Below are 25,244 nucleotides of genomic sequence, written 5' to 3' on the forward strand. Positions count from 1 at the left end.
TCCCAGGAGAATGAATCTTCCTGACAACATGGGAAATGACTCCCAGGAATGAGAGCCTGGCTCTGGCAGTGAGGGATTGAAAATGCTTACTTCACCAAAAGGAGGGAAAAAGAAAGGTTACAAGCTGAAATCAGAGTGGCTGAGAGTTCCCAAAGAGTTGAGAGGCTTTCTTGGAGGTTTCTCTTATGCAAGCTCCAGTTAGACATCCCAAATGGTCACAGTATGCCATGCCCTTATCAAAAATAGTTCTCAAATACCTAGATCCCTATCTGAGATTCTATAAAAGATTTATTCACTAAGTTTTATCATTCAGAAACTTAAATCCACCAGAGTGTTCCTATAACAGACAAATCCCACAATTCAGAGGCAACAGCCTCTTTAAGATCAACAATTAGATGCAGCCACCTTCCCCACACTGTCAACACCCCCTTTCAATATGAACAAGTTAGGGTGCTCTTTGCCTAGACACCCCTGAAGATGAAGAATGTGATTAAGTGAGAGGAAGGGGTAGCAACAAACAAGATAAAATTTAACGAAGGCCTATGAATAATGAAACTTTATATAATTACATATACATTTTTGGATGCTGGGGTGTTGGAATGGCTGGGAAGAGGTAAATGATATGGTGGAACCATGGCCTATGGCATCCCTTGGGATTTGCTCTACAGCTGCTCACTGAATTGTGCCTTGAAGGTCTTCTTTCTGCATATACCTTGTACTGCATAACAGGGAAGGGACTGAGACTGTGGAACTGTAAACCATATCAATTTTTGAAATTACCTATATAATTGCTTGTTGAGTTGTAAATCAAGAGTTGATACCTTTCTGTATGTATGTTATATTTTACAGTAATGGAAATGGCTGATGTTGTGGAACTGACCCATGGCATTCTGTGAAATTTGCTAACAACCTGTGAAATCATACTTTGAAAGTTATCACTGTTATGTATATATGTTAAAGTTCACAATAAAAGAACTCTATCTTCATGATGAAATTAGAGAGTCACTCTCTTGAATTAACAAATTCAAGAGGCAAAGTATAGGCACTGATAAGCCACATTTTAAAATGAAATGAAAATTTGGATTTAAGGAAAAGATTCATATCACTGTGAAGGGTAACAGTGGATGTAATCTGTACATTTCTTCCCTGAGCGAGACAAAATTTAATTTTAGGCCTAACACACTTAATGAAGTGAAGACAATTTTAGCTATCAGCATAGTCTCTTAATACTTGGGAAACAGTCTGTAAAAACCTAGTTAAGTTCTGTATCTTGACTGTGGTGGTGGTTTCATGGGTGGATGCAACTGTGAAAGCATCAAATTATATATTTTCAATGGATACAGCTTACTGTACATAAATTATTCCTCAGTAAGGTTGATTTAAAGATTTAATAACATAAGGATGTGGGTCTTTTAAAACTGAAAAAGCTGACTGCAGTAATCTCTCCTCCCTAAAAAATAGAATACAAGTTTATTTGATAAATCTTTTTGTATTATCTCAGAAATTTTCCTCTAAGACTGACACATTTTCTTTATAATGTATCTCAATTACAATTTACCTGACCTATAAAATTGTTTAAAAACATGATACTGTTTTTAAAAAGCCCACACACTGCTATTAACATTATGACCTAAGCTTTACTCAAGTGTATCTGAACATTATGTTGTAGTGTCAAGGGTTTAAATCCTTTAATGTTTCCATCATCTCCTGGATTTGGGTATCTGGTACTAGGAGACATGTCGAATACTAAACGGTCCCCCTATTAGACCAAGTATGGTGGACATGGTCTTACTTCTCTGATAAAAGCAACAAAACATACCAATAGCTTTAGATTTACACAATACCTACAATGTACAAGCACTGTGCTAAGGACCTTACATAGATGTTTCATTTACTCCTCACAGAGGTACTAAGAAAGTAGTGTAACTTTAGTCTAAGGAGGTAACTAATATTTAAGCCTTATTATAAAGGGTGGTGCTTTTAATTTTTTCTGGTGTGGCCTCTATCTGAAGAGTTACAGAAAAGTTGTTGGAATCATACACAAACTAATAACATCTAAAACTAAAGACTCAATCTTTAGCATGGGTTTGAAAGAATATTTTGAAAAAATATTAGAACACGTATTTAAAAACCTCTAGCAGGCTATATAATCACGAGACAGGAAATCCTAATGTTTTTTTAAAGTACTGCTATAATTTCAGTCAAATCAGTTCTGTTCAGCCAGGTAAGCTGCCTTACACTCAGAGATGGCAGTTTCTGATTCTGACAGAATTTAGGACCCTTGGGGCTTTATATGTAAAATAAATCTCTCTCAAGATCCTAAAATTTTGTCAAAAGACAAATTTCCTATTCAAGAGATGAAAACCCGTCCACACAAAGACTTGGAGGTAAATGTTCACAGCAGTATAATCCTAACAGACAACCCAAATGTCTACAACAACTGAATAAGCAAAATGTGGTAATTTGGCAATAAGAGAGAATGAAATACAGACACATTACAACACAGATACACTTTGAAAACGTGCTGAGACTCAAAGATTACATATCACATGATTCCATTTATTTGACATGTCCAGAAAAGGCAAACCTATAGAGGTGGAAAGAGTATTAATGATTGCCTAGATCTGGTGGTAGGAAAAGGGGTTAACTATAAATCTCATCTTATCGGGGTGATGAAAATATCCTAAAACTATTTGATGGTGAGGATTACAGAACTTGGCATATTTATTAAAAATCACTGAATTGTACACTTAAAATGGGTAGATTTTATGGTATGTAAATTAAATCCTATTAATTTGTTTTTAAAAAGATTTTATGGTATGTAAATTAAATCCTATAAATTATAGTATGCTGATTATTTTTCAATGGAGCTGTTTAAAAAAGATTCAAAGTAACCAAACTCACCACAAAATTTTCATTAACAAATACTTCTGAAACAGTTAAAATTTTCAAGGAGGTAATTATGAGTAAATGTTGAAAAAAAACAAGTAATTTCAGATATTATGAAATCAACTGACACATCATAGATTATGAAAATGAAATCCCCCTACTTTACAGAATAAAATTATGTGATGTGGTTTGCAGGCTTGATGTCAAACCCACTAATATCCTAATTTTTTCCCGAGAAATAAACAAATAGTACAAGGACCCAAAGGACTGCACAAGAAAACCATTTCTCTTCTTCTCTTAACATTACTGGAAAGACAAAAAAGCATGCAGCAGAGCTGCCTTAGCTCTACCATTGGCACCCTGCACAGTCCTCTACTTAGAGAGCAGCTAAAATCTAGACAACATGTACATTAAGAGCATCTATAGAAAATCGAGTTGTGTAGCCACACAAAATTCAGAACATCCCATCTTGTAGAATTTTAGTTCACTATCTCCCCTCATCCACACCCCAATTAAATTTTCTACAATGGGGTTTTCTCAACAATGGCACTACTGGTGCTTAGGGGAGGAATATTCTTTGTTGGGAGGTGTCCTACGCATTGTAGAATGTTTAGGAGCATCTCTGATATGTACTCAACTAAAAATGTTTCCAGACATTACCAAATTTGTCCCAGAGGAGGGGATCGGTGGGTGGGTGGGGCAAAATCCCCCCCACTGAGAACCAGCGGTCTACAATTTGCTTTAATACTGGCCAACCAAATTGTGTACCTCAACATCTGTCTGAGGTACTTCAGAAGTATAAAGGGACCTCCTGTAGGTACCAGACAAATTACCTATGTTTACAAGGCATCTAACAAATGTTCTTCCAATGAAGCACCACACAGTGAACTGGGGTTTTTAGGTTTTTAAAATTAATTCTGGGGCATCACCTTCTGGTAAAAGTTAATGTTCCCGGTGAAATTTAGGGAAGGTTTGCGCTACAAAATTCTTAACTGGGGCTATGCATCAAATTATCTGTGGTGCTTTTAAAAGGCATACAATTCTAGGCTACTGAATCAGTAGTTGCCTTGGTTTGAAAGTCCTGAATTAGTAACAAAGAAAAGGTGAATAAAGGGGAAAAGTGGAAAAAAACGAAAAGGGGGTAAAAGGGTGGGGAAGACAACTGTGTTTGTGTGTGTGTGTATGTGTGTGAGAAAGATGCATTTTTAAAGTGAAGGTATAAGGTCATGTAGCTTATTTTTTAATTTCCCTAAAATTCCCAAAGGGGTTATATCAGAAAAATGATTAATAAAAAATGCTCCCCTTAAAGAGAAGTCAGAATTCACACATGATTTTTAAACTGTTTCTTGGCAGAATTAAAATAAAATTCAAATTTATAACAATTTAACACACAAATACTAACTCGTGAAATTCATTTAAACATAGAATGTTAACATTTTTTTTTTCCCCACATTTAACTAAAGATAATACTTGGTTTATGTACAACATGCATTTCTGAAAAGATTATATGTATATTCAATTTATATAAAGAGCTTTTACTGAGTGGTATTTCTACTAAAAAATCACAAGACAGAATGAAAACAGTATTAAGAAGGAAAATATCTATAAAAAAATAACTTTAAAAACATGAACAATATATTCAAGTCTAGTGGTAGCATAAATATCAGATTTCAGTATCAGGAATTATGACATCCAAAAAGATGCTGGAAGGCAAGAACTTCATTTTCCAGGAGAAATGCAATGTTGGGGGTAGTATTTGGAAATAACTTTTCCCTATGAAAATTCCTTTCCTTCCCCACCTCTTCAGACATCTTTAACAGGTGTGAAGCAGTAATCAAAATGCAGTGCTATAACCATGAACAAACAAAGACATACCACACTGTTTTTCTAAATTAAGAGAGCCCTAGACACACCTAATTTGACTTCAGATGATTTGTCACTGTGAAGAAGAAAGAAAGAAGGGTCAGACAAGAAAAGAAAGCAGGACCAAAGGTGAAACAAAGAAAGTTCAGAGAAACAAATTCAAGAAAATATCTTGCTGAGTCACTTTAATATCAGTAATGAAATTAATTTATGTCCTCTGGTTGACTGGAAAAGAAACCAACAACTGTCTATAATTTAAAAGGAGAAAAGAACTATTAGCAAAAAAGTAAAATATTTATGTTCCATGACAAAGCATTTCCATTTTTGAAGATTCTAGAAAGCACAAGTAGATTATTATAAGGGAATTTAGTCTAGTATTCTGAAAACAGCCCAATATCTAGATTCCCCTATGAAAAGATGATACAATTTTAAGAAAATAAACATTTGAAAAGTTTTTAAAAAAATTCTTACTGAATATATTTCATATATTCCTTTTCGTCCTTCATCACATTCACGGCGAACCCAATGTCGATTGAGGTAGGCACAAATTCCATTCAACACTTTGCTTGAAAATCGATAATCTTCCCATTGTTGAGTGTAGAATTTCAGTACGCTCTCATCCATCAAATCCTCTCCATCCTAAAAAAAAAAGTTAAAGCTTTAAGATGACTAATTTGTCCCATACATTAAAGATAAAATCAGTTAAAATCAAATTATATTAAAATACACTGATAAATATGGTTTCAGATAGGTTCTTTAAATTATTCTGTATACAAAAATAAGTTAATGTATATTCTCACAAGAATATAGCTAGTGAGGGCTGAACCAAAAGAATTTTAATAAAAATCCTTTCATTTCAAAATAAATGAACTGCTTTCATGGTATTATATATGCATATACATTCATAAAAAGTGCTCTGAACTTTCAGAATATGAGGGTAGTTCCTTTCTTTATTAAGGAATGAGGAAACCACCTTAATATCTCTATTTTTGATATTTTCCCTCTGTTAAAAAATTAACAAGACTTTATAACCATTTAAAACCATGGCCAATACTAATTCAATTTTTTAATGCACCATCTTCCTTCTTTAAATTTAAAGTTATAAAAATGAATAGCTCTTTGTTGCAATTTGTTGTGTTTTTGTACAAATAAAATGCATATGATGGTACAATATTTTTTCTTTAACAATACCTAATAAAGAAAATACGTATTTACCAAAATTAATTTTACTGAGATTTCCATAATTCAGACCACAATTTTTATTTGAAGGAAACTAGAAATTTTTTTCATAAGTAGTAATGCCACCATAAAGTAGTAATCCTTTAAAAACAAAATTATATTGCAAATTTTAGTATATTACTGTAGCTGAATGGCACTAAATGTGAAGCTAGGAGTAGAGGTGGCTCCTCCATGAACCAAGGACCTGAGACAAACCATTTAACTTCCCTGAGGCTGTTTCAACTGTAAAATAAAAGGTTCTTGTCAGATCTCAAGTTCCATACAGACAGAAAGATACACATATATCTAAATGGAACACAATCAACAATCTATGCAAAAACATGATCATATTTTGATACAACCAAGTTTTAGTTCATTTAAATTTAAATACTATGAAATGAACTTTAAATGTAAAGCTTTGTATATTCTTCTAGATCATATGACCTTTTATAAAATGCAAAAATGTCAATGACAGTATGACTTTCAATACCTGTACACAACACAATATACTGCTCTTCACTTCAGTACATGAAATAGTGTCTACTTCACCAAGTGTTTATTTATAAATATATTTATATCTATAAATATAAATTAAAAGGACACTGCTTTCAGCAAGACATTAGAAACACACTAGGAAACATGAAAATGACACTATCAGTCACAATTTGTGGCCAATTAACAATGGTCTGTTAAATTCATGTTTAAGTTTCCAATTAGTTTGTAAAATAAATTAACAATTTTGGAACCTGCCAAAATTTTTGCATATTATCTGTGTATCAAAAATCTTTAAAATCTGTACACAGACAAGTCTCTGCAAATTTCCTAGGAAGAGAGTATAGATGTCTTCACTCACTCTATGCAATATGTGTAGCACCAGATGAAGGAGCCACTTGCCCATCCTTTGGCTGAATGTAAGGCATCACACTGCCTTTGCTAGAGAGGATGAAGACTGAGAGAGAAAAAGGTAGAAAATGAAGGGGAAAAGACTCCATCACTGCCCAAGCAAGACTCATACTCAAAAGAAATGGATATTCATAGTGAAATCCATAATAGACAAAGGTACAATTTCACAGTTTTGAAATACACTACACGACCACGTGTAAAAAGTCCATTGGGGTTAAGTTGTTAGACAACCTACAAATATTTATACATTTGATACAGAATAACATAGCTTCAAAATAAAACATATGTAATCTCAATACATAATTATATGTTTTAAATGTTCATCAATTTCTAACAACCAAATACAACATGGTTAATATGCGGTATGGTATCAATCATTTCCAATAATGAGTTTTGTTTTTTCTTTTTAAAGTCAGAATATGGCTTATGAAGATTTCATCTTCATAATAGGTAAAAGACTAAGCAATACCGAAAAATCTTCATGCACATGTCAATGTCTACAACAATGAATAAATGACACTAGAAGATTTAACATTTAAGTTAGAATCATTATTTCAATAAATTAAAGAAATTCTATTATAAATGCTCAATATATATGTAAAATATCTCACCTTAAGAAGATTTGTCAAGTAATTCTTCAAAAATTCTTTAAGTCGTTTGTATAATTCCAAGCCAACAAACTGAGCTCCTCCAGGTGTCTGACCCTTTTTAGATTTAGAAGGAGGGACTCCAGCTCCTCGTGCTTGGTTTGACTGGTGTACACTTGTACAGTAGTTATAAACATGACTTGGAGAAAGGTTAAGGAAATTTAACCTGCATCATGTTTGCAGCGATTAATATGAACATCTTTTCTTATAAAATATTTGAGTATCAGTAAGTTTCCAAAATACCTACAAAACCTGTGAAAAACTAGAGTGGAAGTAAGACCCCAAAGTCAACAAGCCCCATTCACATGCTTATCAGCAGGCCTAGGGAGCAACCAGCCGAGGAGAACCGACACCAGCCGAGGAGAACGGACACTCCAGAAGGACGTTTGCTGAGAAACTATTCAGACTTTCCAGATTACCCAATATGATTGACTTTGTGGAAAACTGTCCTGAGAGTCTATTAGAAAATCTAAAAAGAACTGAAAAAATAGGTACAAAGGAAAGGCTGAAAATGACACAAAAACCTACAGAACAATCATTTACTTCAGGGAAAAAAAAAAAGTTGATAACCATAGCCTATAACAAAGCTCTGCAATACTTGTACTACCATAGGCATATATTTAAGAAGAGGCGATCAAGGATTAACAAACATCTGAAGAAACTTCCAAAATGGAAATAAAGACCAAATCTTAGAGGAAACAGAAACTATCCAGGAAGGAGAAAACTTAAGAAAAACACCCCAACATCAATATCCTCACAGGAAATACAAGATTGCATTCACAAAACAAGAAAACAAGATCAGGATGCTATAAAACAGCCACATTCAGAGAATGAAATAACAAACCTTAAAAATTAAAAATGTGACAGCAGAGAGATAAAACTGAAAGAAATGTCCCACAAAATATAGCAAAAATGACACAGGTGGAAGATAGGGGAGCAAAGACAGGAAAACTGGAGTATGTGTTCACAAGACTCAACATCTAAATAGGAATTCAAGAAAAAACACACACTGAAATCTGATTAAGAAATCCTCAATGAAGTAAATCAGAAAATTTCCCACAACTGAAGCAAATGAGTTGCCATACTGAAGAATCCACTGCATGCCCAGAACCACGGATTGAAACAAATCCACAGAAAGTAACATTACTGTGAATTTCACAACTGGGGAAGAAGAGAAGAACCTATTGGTTCCTAGAGGAAAACAAATCCCTGGGCACAAAAATAATCAGAAATCAGAATGGTCTTGGACGTCTTGCTGGGAAGAAGTATTAGAAGCAAGGCAACAATGTTGTAATATCTTCCAAATTTGAAAGAAAAACTAATCTAGAACTCTGTAAGTAAAAGAGCAATCAATACTAAGGTGGATTAAAGACGTTCGCATCAGCAATAATCTCAAAAACTTTATCTTCAATCCATTAATTCACAGGGTAGATGATAGACGACAATCCTCCAATGAGGCAGTAAACCAAAATAAGAAGTGAAAAGAAAGAAAAGAAACAGAAAACAGGACAGGCAGCTCCTCTAAAAAAGTGAAGGGGATTGTCAGACAGACGGTGAAGGGAGGTGCCAGGAGAACTACAGAAAGCAAGCATTCCAAAGGGAAACCAGGAGGCTTGAGAGACAGACACACTATGGGCTGCTGTCCCAATGTCCTCTGTTGTTCTAATTTCTGAAGGACATGCTCCACCAATATAAGGGAATAAAAACAAGAGGAAGACACAAGATCCAGGAAACAGAGAAGCCAACCTAAAGAAAGACAAAGAAAATTCCAAGGCTGACAGCAAAATCAAATCCCTTACTGACAACTATACCACAGGCCCCCAGAGCAACCAGCTTAGAGGTAAAAGGAATGCACCAGGAAGAGGGTTGCTCCAGGAGAAAGAAATGCTCCAGGAATTCAGAACTTTTAAATCTCCTGATGTGTTGGGCCTTATGGAAAATGTCCCGAGAATCTATTGGAAGGTAAGAAAACAATTTAGTAACAGATTCAAAGGAAAGTTTGCAAATGAAAAAATAAAGCAATGATTAACTTCAGGGAAAACAAAAGGTTACTAAACCATCATCTATTATGATGTTCAGTTATGAATAATATTTTCATAAGCATACAGTCATACACTATATTAAAATATTTCAATACACGAATATCAAAATAACCAGAACTTTATTTCAAACTTTTTACGAATTGATTTAAATAAAACTACATTTTGAAGATAAAGGATAAAACCAGAAGAAATGACAGGGCATTAGAGAAAAAGACTTTCAAAAAAGAGTCGGTATTCCAAAATTCATTACAAATGGATTAAGAATTAAAATTTGAAAATTGAAACCAGAAAACAAAGAAAATACAGATGAACGTTTACTTTTTAAAGCAAATATGTGAAGTCAAAAGCCACACAATTAAAACCTAAAAAAGCAGAACTAGAACCCTAAAGACATCATGTTAAGTGAACACGCAAAATGACAAATACATGATTCCACTTTTATGAAATACTGACATTATGGAAATTCATATGACACAGAGAGTAGATTACTAGGGGTGAGGTGGGGGAGATGGGATTGGAAGTTATTGCTTCATGGGCACGGACTTCTGTTTTGCAGTGATGAAAAAATTTGGGTAATGGAGGTAGTGCCGGTAGCACAATGTTGTGATTATGATTGTATCACTGAATTGTACATGTGAAAATATTAAAATGGGAAATTACAATAATTTTTTTAAAAAAGATCTAGCTACATAATATTAAAACTCCTACATAGTAAAATATACCATAATTTTTAAAATTAACCTATATTTTCAATTTTGAAAATATTTTAGCAAAATGTCAACAAGGGATTACTATCTTTAATAAATTATAGTATTATAAAAAAACACATCTCCAAAGAAAAATGTATAAAGTATATGAACGGGGAAAAAATGTTTCAATTGTACAGAGAATCACAAATACACAACCCCTCTTAAGTCAACAACCCAGTTTTGATATCTTCCTACTCCCACACTCTTCTTATTCCAACTACTACCCCTTCCACCTCAACTTTCTAAGAAATAAAATATTACAGATTAAAATTGAAACACTGTGTATTCCTAATTCCACTCCCTCTTACCCATGAGGCAAATACTCCCATGAATTTGATGTATCTCATTCCCAAGAATGTTTTTATATTTCACCACAAAGAAATAACTGGAATATAGTATTTTTTCCCATGTTTAAAAGTTTAAATTACAGAAATTTTAACATTGTACATTTGCTTCTGCCATTTGTTTCTGATAAGATTGAGAGAGCAACTATTCTACATGTGCTTGAAAAAACCCATCGATTCTCTATTGTTGGATACAGGGAATCATTAAATTGAACTGGTCAATTTTGGTTTCAAATCTATCATTACTTTTTTGCCTATCAATTACTGTGAAATTTTATTAAAATCCCCTTATGGACTTGTCAATTTCTCATTCTTCTCTAAAATATGTCATATTTTTGATGCCCTGTTAATAAATACAAATTCTCTTCCTATATTATGAGGTAACCATGTTTATTCCAACAATATTGCATTAGAAGTCTATAGCATCTGATGTTAACATAGTTACACCATCTCTTTTGTTTAGAATTAACCTGAAATAACCTTTGTTCCATCTCTTTACTTTAGACCTTTATATCCTTATCTTTCAGTGTGACTACTGTATACCAGAGTAAAATTCACGTTTTAAAACCATCTGAAACCTACAACTTCGAGTCTGATAGGCTCTGATTGACAAGTACGGTTTTACACTTACACTCTCTTTTATACTGCTATTTGGATTTATTTCTATCATCTTGTCTTGTATAGGAGAAGTCCCAATCAAGGCCATGTTTTCTTCCCAAATACTGGTATTCTGGGGCTGGCTGCTGTGATCCTTGGTCCTTGGCTCCTGTCACATGGCAATGCACATGGTGGCCTCTCCCTTCTCTTCCGGTTCCATTGACTTTCACCTCTGGATGCTCCCCCTGTGCTTTTTTCTGTGACCTTCCCCTAAGGCCTTCAGAAATAGGATTAAGACCCATCCTGGGCTACAGCATCTGAAGTAACCTCATCAAAAGGCCCCATTTATAAGGGTTCACACCCACAGGAATGAATAAGTTTAAGAACATGCTTTGGGGTGGGGGGGGGCGGCGCACAGCTCTAAAACATCACAGTTATATACTAATTTCCACCTACTAAATTAATGAAGGTTTAAAAAAAATAATTAAACCTGATGATGCCTTAAGGTACAGGAAAATGAGAGCTTCTATACTTTGGGGTCAGAACATATACTGTCACAAATTTCTGGAGTAAAATCTGAAAATATTCAAAATCCATAAAGGACATGTCTTTTGATACAGCAATTAAACCTGTAAGCATTTATCATAGAGGAATTATCATAGAAGTAACAAATACTTAGCCAAGCAAACTACCATAGCATTATTCATAACAGCAAAAAAATTTTTGAAATAATCTATTTGTCAAGCATAAGAGAATTAAATACATAGTTGGAGCCTTTTGATGAAATAATATTCAGCTTTTAACAGTCATAGAATATACAGTGATTTTAAATACTGCAACATATTTATCCAATTTCATCTATCCTAAGAAACCATTCATAATGTTGATTTCAAGTAAGAAAAGAAAATGTTGCCAATGAAAATGATACAGTGTACCCTTATAGATGGAATTTTTACTTTTTGAAAGATTAGCTCTTCTAGACTCAGGTTTATATCAATCTTTTAAGCAGATAAAAAAAGAAACTCTAAATACATTGGTTGTTTCTAAAATATTTTTACATAAAATCTGACTCTTTGTTACAGATGTTTCTCCACATAATATTGATCCCCATGCCATTAAGTATGTCAGCATTTTCTAGGAGTAGTGCACAGTTGATTCCAGCATTCTCTTCTAATCTCCTAATCAGTTTGTAAGTTTTGATCCTGAGCTTTCTTGATATTAAAAGAAAGTATCAACAGGTTTTTTTTTTCTTTCACATTCCTCTGCAAATGGTCCTTAAATTGTTTGGTAACTGAAAAGAGAAGTTTGCAATCAAGTTTGCACAGGTGCATATAATGACAACTATGCCATAAATGACACCTTGCCAAAAATTAACTTTAGGATGCACTAAAGAATTAAAATGGTACCAAAAAAGGCAGGGGAGAGGGGTAGGGTGGTCCTGGAATCAGTGAATTTTGGTACAATCACAAATCAATATGGAAAGGAAAAGAGTAAGTGAAAAGAAAATTAGTGTTAGTATGATTCCTTTGGACAGGCAGATAAAAGTTTACATATCTGTTCAGAAATGAAATTAACAATAGTTCCTTCTAGAAAGCAGGGCCACAGAATTCTTTCTCAGAAATGTATTTTTTGAGGAAGAAAAGCCCAGTCCACAGAACATGCCCTCTCTGTACCACGAACTACTACTCTCAGCCCCCTCCTCAAAGAGGACCTTGACACACATTCAACGAACTCCTAGGACCCATGCAACAGATTGAAAGACACCACTTTAATGAAAACAAAACCTTCTAAAAGTTGTTTTAAAGTTTCTACCCAGAGTTTAACTCCATAGTCATTTGTAAATTAGCATTAAATCAGTCATGGAAAACAACATATTAGTAGTTAAGAGATTTCGTGCTTGCTAAGTTATATTAGTTTCCCCAAATTCATTTGCTTCTTCTATCAACTTTGGATATTAAGTTACAGAGATGAAATAGTGCAGAACTTGTAACAAAAAACAGGAGGGCTGATCCAACCTCTACACCCAACAGTGGCAACTTCCTTTCAACTCTTTCACTATTTTTTTCAGGTGGATATGTACATATGTTTTAAATAATGTGCTCATATTATATTGTTCTGTGACTCATCAAGTTTTATATAAATTACTGATTTTCTGCTGACAGAAAATATAACTTATTTATACCTTCTACCTCTAGTCCATCATTGCAAAATTCATATCACCATGGAGCCTGTATTAGTGGCCTTTGTACCTTTAAGTTATATTTAAATTTTGGTTCTGTTTCTGGGAAACAAAATATCAAACTAAATTTCTGGCAGGTAACAACTATAAACTCTGGAAAAAATATAAAAACAACTATCAGAAGGCACCAGAGATCAACCAAAAGAAGCTGATACTGAACGGTAGTTTAGTCTTGGAAGAAGGGAACAACACTGGAACAAAATCCAACATTATTGACCTAAGAGCAAACAGGAAAATTAGACCATTTTTAAAAGAAAAATCAACAACAGAATGACCTGGAGATGACTCAGATGTTGGAACTAATAGAGAAATATTTTAAGGCAACTATTATAACCATGCATAAGGAAGTAAAGGAAAATATGCTTACAATGAATAAAAAAATTAATTTCAGAACAACAACTCTGAAAAAGAACCAAATAAAAATTCTAGAATTGAAAAGCACATTTGAAATTACTTATTGGATGAGTTTGACAGCAGAATGGAAATTAGAAAAAGTCAGTGGGTTTGAAGACAGAATAACAAAAATTACCAATTCTGAAAAGTGAGAAAAAAGATTAAAAAATAAAAGAGGATAACACCTCAGAAACATGCGGGACAATATCAAAACATCTGATATGTAATTGGAATCCCAGAAAGAAAGGCTAGGAATAGGGCAGAAAATATACTTCAAGAGATAATGACCAAAAATCTCCCAAGGTTGGAGAAAGACAAATTTAGATTAAAGAAGTTCAGAAAACCTTAAGCAGCAGAAACATGAAGAAAATCATGCTAGGTATGTACATCAGAGTGAAACTGCAGAAAACTAAATTAAAGAAAAAAAATTTTTGAAAACACAAGGAAATGACATACAGGAAAACAATTCAAATGATCACAAATCTCTTGTCAAAAACTATGAAGCCCAGAAGACAGTGTAATAACATCTTTAAGTGCTGAAGAAAAAACAAACTATAAATCCCTAATACTTTTTTTTAACTTTATCAAAAAATTAAAAAAAAATTTCAAACAAAGGAATAAGAAAAAACAAATAACCTAAAATAACTACATTGCTTCCACCATATCCCTACCATAGCCCAAGAAAATTAACAAACCATAACAATACAAAAATAAGAAAAACAAATGACCTAAAATAACTACATTGCTTCCAACATGTTCCTTCCATACCCAAGAAAACTTACAAACCATAATCATTTCTGAGCATTCCCATAACATTAAGATTACCCTCAATAGTTTATCTGTTCCTAGATTATCATTCCCCCTTCACTAGTTGCTGTCTATCTCTAGGTCCCTTACATTCTACAATATAAAATATTTATTTTACATTTTTCACAGAGTTCACATTTGTGGTAACATACAATATCTCTCTTTTTGTCTCTGGCTTATTTCACTCAGCATTGTCTTCAAGGTTCATCCATGTTGTCATACGTTTCATGACCTCGTTCCTTCTTACTGCTGCGTAGTATTCCATCATGTATATATACCACATTTTGTTTATACACTCATTTTGAAGGACATTTGAAATCCCTAATTCTTTATCCAAAGAAAATAGCCTTCTAAAATGAGGGCAAGTACAACACCCAAAGCACAAGCAACAAGAGAAATGATAGATAAATTAGGCCTCATCAAAATGAAAAACTTATGCTTCCAAGGACATTATCCAGAAAGTGAAAAGCCAATGTACAGGATGGGAGAAAACAGTTGCAAATCATATATCTAATACAGACTTAGCGTCCTGAATATACAAAGGACTCTTACAATGCAACAACAAAAAAGACAACCCAATTTAAAAATGGGCAAAGGGTTTGAATAGATAAATCTCCAAAGAAGATATATAAATGGCCAGCCAGCACATGAAAAAAAGTTCAACATCATGCACCCTTAAGGAAATGCAAATCAAAACAAATCAAAACCACGATGAAATACCACTTCACACCCACTAGCATGGTTTTAATGTTAAAAAAACAACAAAGAAACAGGAAAATAAGTCTTGGCGAAGATGTGGAGAAACTGGAACCCTGGTATATTGCTGGTGGGAATGTAATGTGGAAATGCAACATGGTAAAGTCTGGCAATTCCTCAAAAAGTTAAACACAGAATTACAATATGACCCAGCAATTCTACTCCCAGATATTTCCAAGAGAAATAAAAACAGGTCTATACAAAAACTTGTATATGAATGTTTATAGTGGCGTTATTCATAAGAGCGAAAAGGTGGGGAACAACTGAAATGTCCATCAACAGATGAATGCATAAACAAAATGTGATACATACATAAAACAGAAAATGATTCAGCCATAACAAGGAATGAGGTGCTGATTTATGTTGCAACTTGGATGAACCTCAAAAACATGACGCTGAGTGGAAGTCACACAAAAGGTTACATACTGTCTGATTCCTTTTATAAAATACATCCAGAATAGATAAATCCATAGGGACAGAAAACAGATTTCAATTTACCAGGCAGAGGTTGGGGGATGAGGGTGGGTTGAGGGAGAGGAGAACAATGAGTGAATACTTAATGAGGAGGGATATTTTTATGGGGTGATGAAACTCTTGAATCTAGAGTGAGCTGGCAGTTGCCCACACCCTGTGAATACACTAAATGCCACAGAATTGTAAATTTAAAAACTGTTACTTGTATGTTGTGTGAATTTCACTTCAATTAAGGAAAGCTAATAAAAATTTATAAACTTTTTATAAATAACATGCTTTACACTGAAAATCTATAAAGCAATGAAGACCATTCTAAAAAATCATCTAAAATTCATTACCTAGAGACAATCACTTTCAAAAAGCTGGTGTAAAAAATTTTTAAAAAACTAGGCCAGTGCACTGGGTATTAACAGTATACATATTTTTTCTTTTAACAATATTACTAACATTATTGCATGTCCATGAACACTCTTCAATGTATTTTTAATGGTTGTCTACAGTAATACCAGTATCTTTAGTGTTGAAGATTTAGTGGTTTTTTCATCATTTCCTATTAATAAAATATGCTGAATAGACTCACACAATTTGAATGTGGTTATTTCCTTGGGATAAAGTTAAAAGTTAAAAACAAAAACAACTGCTGGGCCAAAGTAGAAGCACATTTTTAAGTCTTTAGACACATCTATATATTAGATAGTTCACATTTGGAAAAGATGTGAAAAACCTTTATATGTTTAGGTTTATATGACATGATCCATTTTCATTATATTAGCAAAGTCTAACATTTAAGACTTCTGAATAAAAAGTACAAGATTAGAATGTCCAAATACATCTATTTAGTTAGACAGTTTTCCAAAATGGATATGGATTATCATAAATCTTTGGTGAGAACAATTTGCTATTTCTTCCGACTGATCTGTTTTTCTATGAGATTTTGATTTTCTTTAAAGAAAAGAGAATTTTGCAATAGGCAGGGAAAGGAAAAAGGCTGCCACTTAGAATACTCCCCTTGCAACTGCAACCACTAGAAAAGAGATGGCAAGGTACAAAGGCACATGCACTTCAGGAAAGTGACAGCAGCAGCTGTGATAGGACAGCACAGCAGACCAGTGCTGAGCTGCAGCCAGGGACGAGCATGCCCTGGCATGTTATCCTTAAAAGCATATCCTCCTGCAGTCTTCTAAGAGCCCAGGAGATTTACTCCGGGTGAAAAAGTACCTCCATCACCAATGATCATGAATTGTATCACAGAACATCAGAAGAAGATTAAATGTGAATTCAGAATATGTTTATATTATAACTTACTGAGGTTAGCAGCCAAGACTAGGAAATATGAATGTGATCCTTATTGTACTAGTTGGGGAAAAAAAGAATTTGAAAACCATAGGCTAAGAAAGCAGAATAAACTAATTCGGTTCGTAACACAACAGAGAGAAAAGAGAAACTTCAAAGTGTTCATGAGGACTTATTCAATGCCAACGTAGATGTTTAAAGTTTTTTATTTCAAAAGAGTATAAAATTTTGGGTCTGAGGTGCAAGATGATTGCACAAGAATTTTCAATTGGAAGTGAGGGGCAGGTAGATATGGGCCCAAACAAAAAGAAATAGAAATTTCAACCAGGTGACCTGAAAGATAGGTGTTCTTCTCTTATACTGTAGGGATCCTCACACTTTACTGCATTTCTTTCATATATTCTATTCCACCAGTCAGGAACTTTATTTGTTCTCTGAGCCAACCATGGTACCTGAAATATAACAGGTTCTCAATAAATACTTGTTGAATGAACAAGAAATTCATTACCTATTTCAAGTTCAAAAGGAAGGAAATCTATTGCTATCTACCCACCTGCATAGAAGTACTGATATTTTACTGCAGAAAAAGTATTCTTGTATGTAACTATACATATGTCAGGGTATAGAAAATGATAAATAAACAGACAGAAGCACTGAGCAGACAAACATACGTGGAGGGGCAGGTAGAAGTAAGGACTTAAGGCTACAAACTTTAAAACAGAAATGAAGCCTTGAGAAGTGGCAAGACATAAAGTTAACTGAACTAGATAGAGCCTTTTGTTTGGGGATGCTCTGGACATTTTTTTCTTTCCCCATATTCCCTTCTCTCTCTCTTGCCATTCTGAGTTGAAAAACCAAGAGAAATGTTTATGCTATATAACAACATATATTCTTGTTGTAGCAATCATAAATGTTAGAGGTTCCTAAAAGCTCTAAGAATATTTGTTACGCATATAGACACACGCTACTTCCTCTAGAAAACACATCACAACCGATTCTCCAGGATAACCAAAATGGTAAAAATCTACGAGTTAAGACACTAGCCAGAGTTATGGGAATAAAAAGGAATCCCTCCCTTTTTCTCTCAACCAGTTTTCCTCCCCTCCCTTCTTACCCATTTTCCTTTACCAACTGCTGATAAACATCTCTAATTCTGAGAGTGGTACTAGAGTAGTGAGATAGGACTGCAGAGATAGAACTTTCTTCCTTGGATCAAAAGCACCTCCTAACCTGAAAAAATAAATTCTAGAATTCAAGAGTAAGATTTTACTGTATAGCAGCCTTTAGGGGGTAATTTTAAAAGGCAGTAAGTGGTTACATAGCAGATCAAATATATACCTATAAGAGAAAACTTTTTTTAAAAACTGTTTTGTTATGTAAAATGGGTCCAAGATAAAGCTGTAGTAACAGCCAACTATAGTTCAAAAAAATACATCTTAACATAAATGGATATGAAAATATACTCTAGAAAAATATCAGATGACTCAAAGTGCTTCTAGTTATGCCAATAACACTGCTATTGAAGATGTATGTGAGGAGTAGGGGAGAGTATAATTTTATAATTTTCAATAAATTATTAAATACAAGCAGAAATAAATCTATTATTTCATCTTTACCTGATAATACATTGAAAGTTAACAAAAATATTTTTCTTTGGAACTTCATAAGGAAGATTTTAGAAATACTTTGAAAAATGTGATTCATTCAAATACAATGTCAATATAATGGTTAAAGGCATAGTTTCAAGATTAAGACTATTTAGAATTTTAGAACTGGCATTATCACTTACCAAATGGCTGCTATAATAAATAGGCAAGTTACCTGAACTTTTGGAGACCAAATTTCCTACAATAACAAAATGGGATTACCAACAACTCTCAGGAGTGACATAAGCTTTAAGAAAGACATAACAATTCCTAGCATAATGCCTGACACACAGGACTCAACCAGTAGTTAGTATTTCATAAATGATATTTAAAGAATTAAGTAAGAAATTTTAGAATCATTACAAAAATAAACTTGAAATGAAGAACAATGTTCCCATGCATTTGATAGATCAATAGAGTAAGTGAAAACCTGACATCTCTAATTTGTCAAAAGAATCTGGAAAAAAAACAATACAACTTTGAAAAGAGAATATTCATCCATGATAAAATATGGTTTTCTATTAGGTCTTAGGAAAGAAACAGCAAAGTTTACCACAGAAAATTTCAGTATTTTGTTTTATAATATCAATACTACTCATGGAAAATAAATCCTGATATGAGTTTTTTTTTCTTTTTTTCCCATCAATCAGATGAAATTTCTGAAGCATGAAAAAGCAGTCTACAAGTTAACACTGGATTCTTCATCATGAGTAATCTGAGTTAATATGTTTTTTATAAAAGCTTAACAAAAATTATTAGCATTACTCAATTTGATCATGTACTTTACTCAAAACACGTGCCAAAACCTCTGACAGAATCCAGAAATAAAATCCATTTTTGGAGAATATTTCCCACAATTACAATTTTTCAAAATAATGAAAAACTTTGAATTCCAAAAGTTCCAAAAATGCTCTGCATAGTAGCAAAATCACTGGAGAATGTGTATACCAATCTGAACATTTGTATAATGCTCTGGATGTTTGTTACAAAACAAAATGGCTTCACTAATGTATTGAAATGTCAGCTAATATTAACAAACTAAAAACATCTTTAGCAATTAGTTTAGATTCTCTAATATTAAAAAATGTATGAAGCAGTTATCTCAGAACTGAAAGGGAAAGAATAATACCCAACTTACTAGTGGTAGTTTTAAAAAATTAAAATTGTGGCAAGTATCAGAACTTGATAGAATTCAGTAATTTCTGCAAACAGGCAGTCTACTTTCTCACAGTCCCTAATTGCAAAACATTCTATCAGACATGGGACTGATCCATTTTATTACAAAATTACATATTAATAAATTCTTCATACAGACAGATCAGCAATTAAATCTCCTTGATCTACACCTGTTTTATTTTGTTTTTGCATACCCAAAATGCAACTGAGTATCTTGTCTCACTATTGGAATCACCATCTTCAGCTGTATTACTTATCAGAATTTAAAAAAAACAAAACAAACAAACAAAAAAGCAAAAAAAGGTCATCCCTAGTAAGCTACAACTCTCTTGAATGGAATATCAACATTTGGCAAAAAGTGCTCTACGTACTATATGATGTGGCAATTCCACTCCTAAGTATATACCCAAAAGAAAAACCACACAAAACTTTTATACAAAGTTCATAACAATATTCATAATAGGCAAAAAGTAGAAACAACCCAAGTGTCCATCAGTTGATGAATGGATAAACAAAATGTGGTATAGTCATACGATGGAAGTAAAAGAGGCCAGACACAAAAGGCCACGTACTGTGTGACACCATTTTCTATGAAATGTCCAAAACACGCAAATCCATGGAGGCAGAAAGTCGATTAGTGGTTGCCAGGGAATTGGGATAAGGAGAAATGAGAAGTGATTGCTAATGGTATGGGGCTTCTTTCTGCAGTGATGAAATTCTACAATCAGATAGTGGTGATGGTTGCACAACTGTCAATATAACTAAAAACCACTGAACTGTACACTTTAAGAAGGTGAATTTTATGATGCGTGAATTATATCACAATAAAGCTGTTATAAAAAAACAATGTATTCTAAACCATAAATGTATACACATAAATAAACATGAATATGCACACAGAATTGAAATTAATTTAGGAATAGTTTCAAATCTATTTAAATTAATGTTTGTTTTTTTTTTAAAGAACTCTAAATTATTAACATACTTGAAGGCATACTGGAAGATCTCCTAATCAAGTCTGACAATCACTGAAACATACTAAAAATTTAATCATATTGCTCCATTAAACTGGCAACTTTAAACTCCTACATTCAGCAAAACAGACTGATATGCCCTCTAATGTGTTAGCTAAGTTTTAATTTCAATTTCTTACATATAAATGAAATTAAGAACTCTAAAGTTAGTCTCAGAGTATGTAACAGGACATAAACTACATCTTTTACATCCTCAGAAGCTTCAGAGCATATATATGTTCCTTGCACACATGATGGACCAAATAATGAACACATGAAATACTTTCTTAATATCACATTTATAAAACAGGGGTGTAGTGGTAAAACTTTTGCTGTATAGGCTATCCCTTTAGATTATATCAGGACCCGATAGTGAATATTTTAGGCTTTGTGGATCCTACAGTCACTGACACAACTACTCAGTACTGTCCCTCTACCACAAAGGTAACCATAGACAACATACAAATGAATGGGCAAGACCAGATTTGGCATGCAGGCTGTAGTTTGCCAAACCCTGCTTTAGATCAGCACTATCTAACAGAACTCTTCACAATGATAGATATGTTCTAATATCTGGCTATGGAGCACTGAAAATATGGCTGACACAACTGAGGAACTGGGTTTTAATTATTCAATTTTAAATTTAAATTTAAATAGCTACGTGTGGCTAGAGGCAACTGTATTGAACAGCACTGCTTTAGAATGCTAACTAGCCAACTGCACCATTGTTCAAAAAAAGAGTAAACCAGTTAATTTTTAAAGCTAAAAATGAATACTGTGGTTATATTATAGCATGAACTGGAAAGTGACAATACAATATAAAATATGTCAAAATTCTAAGCAAATTAATTTCAGCTCAAACAGTAGGATACGTGTAGAGTTCCATATATCTGGATTTTGCCATACTTTGTCTGGTGTAAACTTGCTGGATTCCAGCTCTGAGATCATCCCAGATCTGGTCAAGGCCAATCTGCTTCAGTCCATGTGGATTCTGACTCCTGTTTGATGACATTGCGAGTAATATTCTGAAATCGTCCAGTGCAGCAATCCTTATTCAAGATATAGCTAATTCTCCATTAGATGAAAATATACAATATCATTCCAAATTTATTCACAGCAGCTCAGAAAGGATGTCCTTCAAATGTAGAGAATGAGATCTCATTGCAGGCAAACCTGAGAAGAAACAGAGAAAATTAAATTCTTTCTCAACATCCTAAGTGCCACACCTGCCAAATATTTAGTTTCAGTCTATAGGCATTAGCATCTATAACTCTACTCTGGAGATTATTTCTTTATGTTAAAACACACTCATATGAAAGAAGAACAAAGTGGGAGGTCTCATGCTACCTGACTTTGAGACATATTACAAAGCTACAGTTGTCAAAACAGCATGGTACCGGCATAAGGACAGATACACTAACCAATGGAATCAAATTTAGTGATCAGAAATACACCCTCGCACATCTGTAGACAATAGATCTTTGATAAGGCAGTTAAACCAAAGCAATTGGGACAGAGCAGCCTGTTCAATCAATGGTGTTTGGAGAACTGGATAGCCATCTTCAAAAGAATGAAGGAGGACTCCTGTCACACACCTTAAACGAAAAATAACTCGAAATTGATCAAAGACCTAAACATTAGCACCAAGACTACACGACTTTCAGAAGAAAATGTAGGGCAATTACCTTAAAGATCTTGTGATAGGAGATGATTTTCTAGACCTTACACCCAAAGTGTGAACTACCAAAGAAGAAATAGATAAATGGGATCTCCTCAAAATTAAACACTTTTGTACATCAAAGGACTTGGTCAGAAAAGTAAAATGGCAGCCTACGCAATGGGAGACAATATTTGGAAGCCACGTATCCGATAAGGGTTGAATATGCTGAATATATAAAGGGATCCTACAACTCAACAACAGAAAGACAACCCAATTAAAAAATGGGCAAAAGACATGGACAGACACTTTTCTGAAGAGGAAATACAAATGGCTCAAAAAACATATGAAAAAAAATGCTCAACTTCACTGGCTATTAGGGAAATGCAAATCAAAACCAGTATGAGCTATCATCTCACACATACCAGAATGGCCATTATCCAAAAAAAAAAAAAAAAAAAAAAAAAAAACAGAAAATTACAAGTGCTGGAGAAGTGGAGAAAGAGGCACACTTATTCACTGTTGGTGGGAATATAGATTGATGCAGCCACTCTGGAAGGCAGTGTGGCAGTTCCTCAGGAAGCTAAATACAGATTTGCTGTATGATCCAGCTATTCCACTGCTAGATATATACTTAGAGGAACCAAAAGTTAAGACACAAACAGACATCTGTAAACTGATGTTTATAGCAGCATTATTCACAATACCAAGAGATGGAAACAGTCTGAATGTCCATCAACAGATGAGAGGATAAACAAATTGTGGTATATACACATGATGGAATATTACACAGCTGTAAGACAGAACAAAGTCACAGAACACATAATAATGTGGATGAACCCTGAGGATGCTATGTTGGGTGAAGTCAGCCAGAAACAAAAGGACAAATACTGTATGGTCTCACTAATACGAACTAACATAAATGAGGAAACTTTGAGAGTTAAAAGCTGAGAACACAAGTTATCAAGAGAAAGAAAGAGGGTAGAGATAGGGCATTTGTGCTAAAGGAGTACAGAATGTTCAACAGGACTGACTGTATAGATCCAGAAATAGCATAATACTGTGTAATGGTAGCACAATATTGTTAAGTACAATGAACAAAGATGTCTGTGAGTAAAGGTGAAAGAGGAAGGCTAGGGGAATGTATGACACCAGAAGTAAAGACAGACAATAAAGACTAGGATTGTATAATTTAGAGAAACCTAGAGTGGCTAATGATTGTGACTAAATATACAAACAGAAAAATACTTTTACTTATGGGAAAAAAATGAATGTCAACCATGCAAACTGTTGAAAAAGAGATGGTATTGGGGAAAAAACAATCAAAGCAAACTGGAGTCTGTGGTCAACAGTAACACCAAAATATGGTTCCATTAAATGTAACAAAGGCAATATACCAAAGCTACATGTGTATGGGAGGGGGATATGGGGTTCTTGGTAGTGGTGCTGTTGTCTGACCTTACTATTATATTGTATTGTATGGTATTTTATTTTCTCTTTATTATTGTTTTTATTATTCTTAAAAAATTTTCTTTCATAGTAATGAATATGTTCAGGTGCTGATTGTGGTGATACATGCACAACTACATGATAATACTGTGAATAACCGATTGTACACTGTGGATGACTTTATGGTATGTGACTATATCTATAAAATTGTAGGAAAAAATATAAATAGAGATAAAAGCGCTAGAGAAAACATGGAGAGAGAAATGTACCTATTTACTGTTGATGGGGAGGTAGCATGGTATATCCTATCTGGAGGACAGTGTGGTGGTTCCACAAGAAGCTTAAGTATGTGGGTACCAAAAGGTCTTGCAACCTCATTATGGGGTATATACTGGGAAGATCTGGGAGAAGGGACATGAATGGACACTTGCACACTGGTGTTTATGGAGGCAGTATTCATGAACTGCAATGGGTGGAGGTGGCCTAAGTTCATTGACTGATGAACAGAATGGTGAACTGTTGTGTGTGCATACAAGGAAATACTGAGCTCCTGTGAGAAGGACTGAAGCTGTGAGACACCAACAAAGTGAATGGATCCCATAGGCAGTATTTTGAGTGAAGTATGCCAGAAATGAAAAGACAAACATTATAATGCCTCACCAATATGGACTAACTGCAATGTGTAAACTCTAGCTTACAATCTAGGGACCATTACAATAAGCGTTCCCTAGATTGTAAGCTCTTCCAGCAGTCAAATCTATTCTTGAATTGTAATAGCTGTCTCCAAATTGTGAAATGCTGATCCCTTTGTGTATGACCTGATCAGTCTCTGGAACTCTGGGTATCTGTGTGACACCTGAAACTCAGAGCTAGAGCTCAGCAGCTATACATGTCAGTATTAGCCAATACAGCAACTGTTAAAAAAGCTGAAAAAGAGTCCAGACTTCAATTAGAGATACGAATGAAGCAGATCTGGTTAGGACCAAGGCAAATCAGGCCAAAGGGTAAAGGGTGATACCAACTGTGTTCTAAAACTTCAACTTCTGTGTGAGACCAAGGGAGAGATGTTTATTTGGTGCGGGATATATA

General features: G+C 34.0%; 1 protein-coding gene across 4 annotated transcripts in view; it reads right to left on the reverse strand.

Annotated features, from left to right (window-relative positions):
- CUL1 (cullin 1) overlaps positions 1-25,244 on the reverse strand; it is a 127,757-nt gene that overhangs the window by 55,946 nt on the left and 46,567 nt on the right. For 3 of the 4 annotated variants that reach the window (XM_037835928.1, XM_037835926.1, XM_037835927.1), the window contains 3 exons: positions 21,922-22,222; positions 7,485-7,659; positions 5,224-5,391 (listed from right to left, as the gene is read on the reverse strand). In XM_037835928.1, the coding sequence (XP_037691856.1) occupies positions 5,224-5,391; positions 7,485-7,659; positions 21,922-22,061 (483 nt within the window). In that variant the 5' untranslated portion in view covers positions 22,062-22,222. Of the gene's footprint in view, positions 1-5,223; positions 5,392-6,823; positions 6,884-7,484; positions 7,660-21,921; positions 22,223-25,244 lie in introns of those variants that run through there. The other variant, XM_037835929.1, reaches the window with a different exon arrangement.

This window comes from Choloepus didactylus, chromosome 5 (assembly GCF_015220235.1).
Source record: "Choloepus didactylus isolate mChoDid1 chromosome 5, mChoDid1.pri, whole genome shotgun sequence".
In the NCBI taxonomy this organism is placed as follows: Eukaryota; Metazoa; Chordata; class Mammalia; order Pilosa; family Megalonychidae; genus Choloepus; species Choloepus didactylus.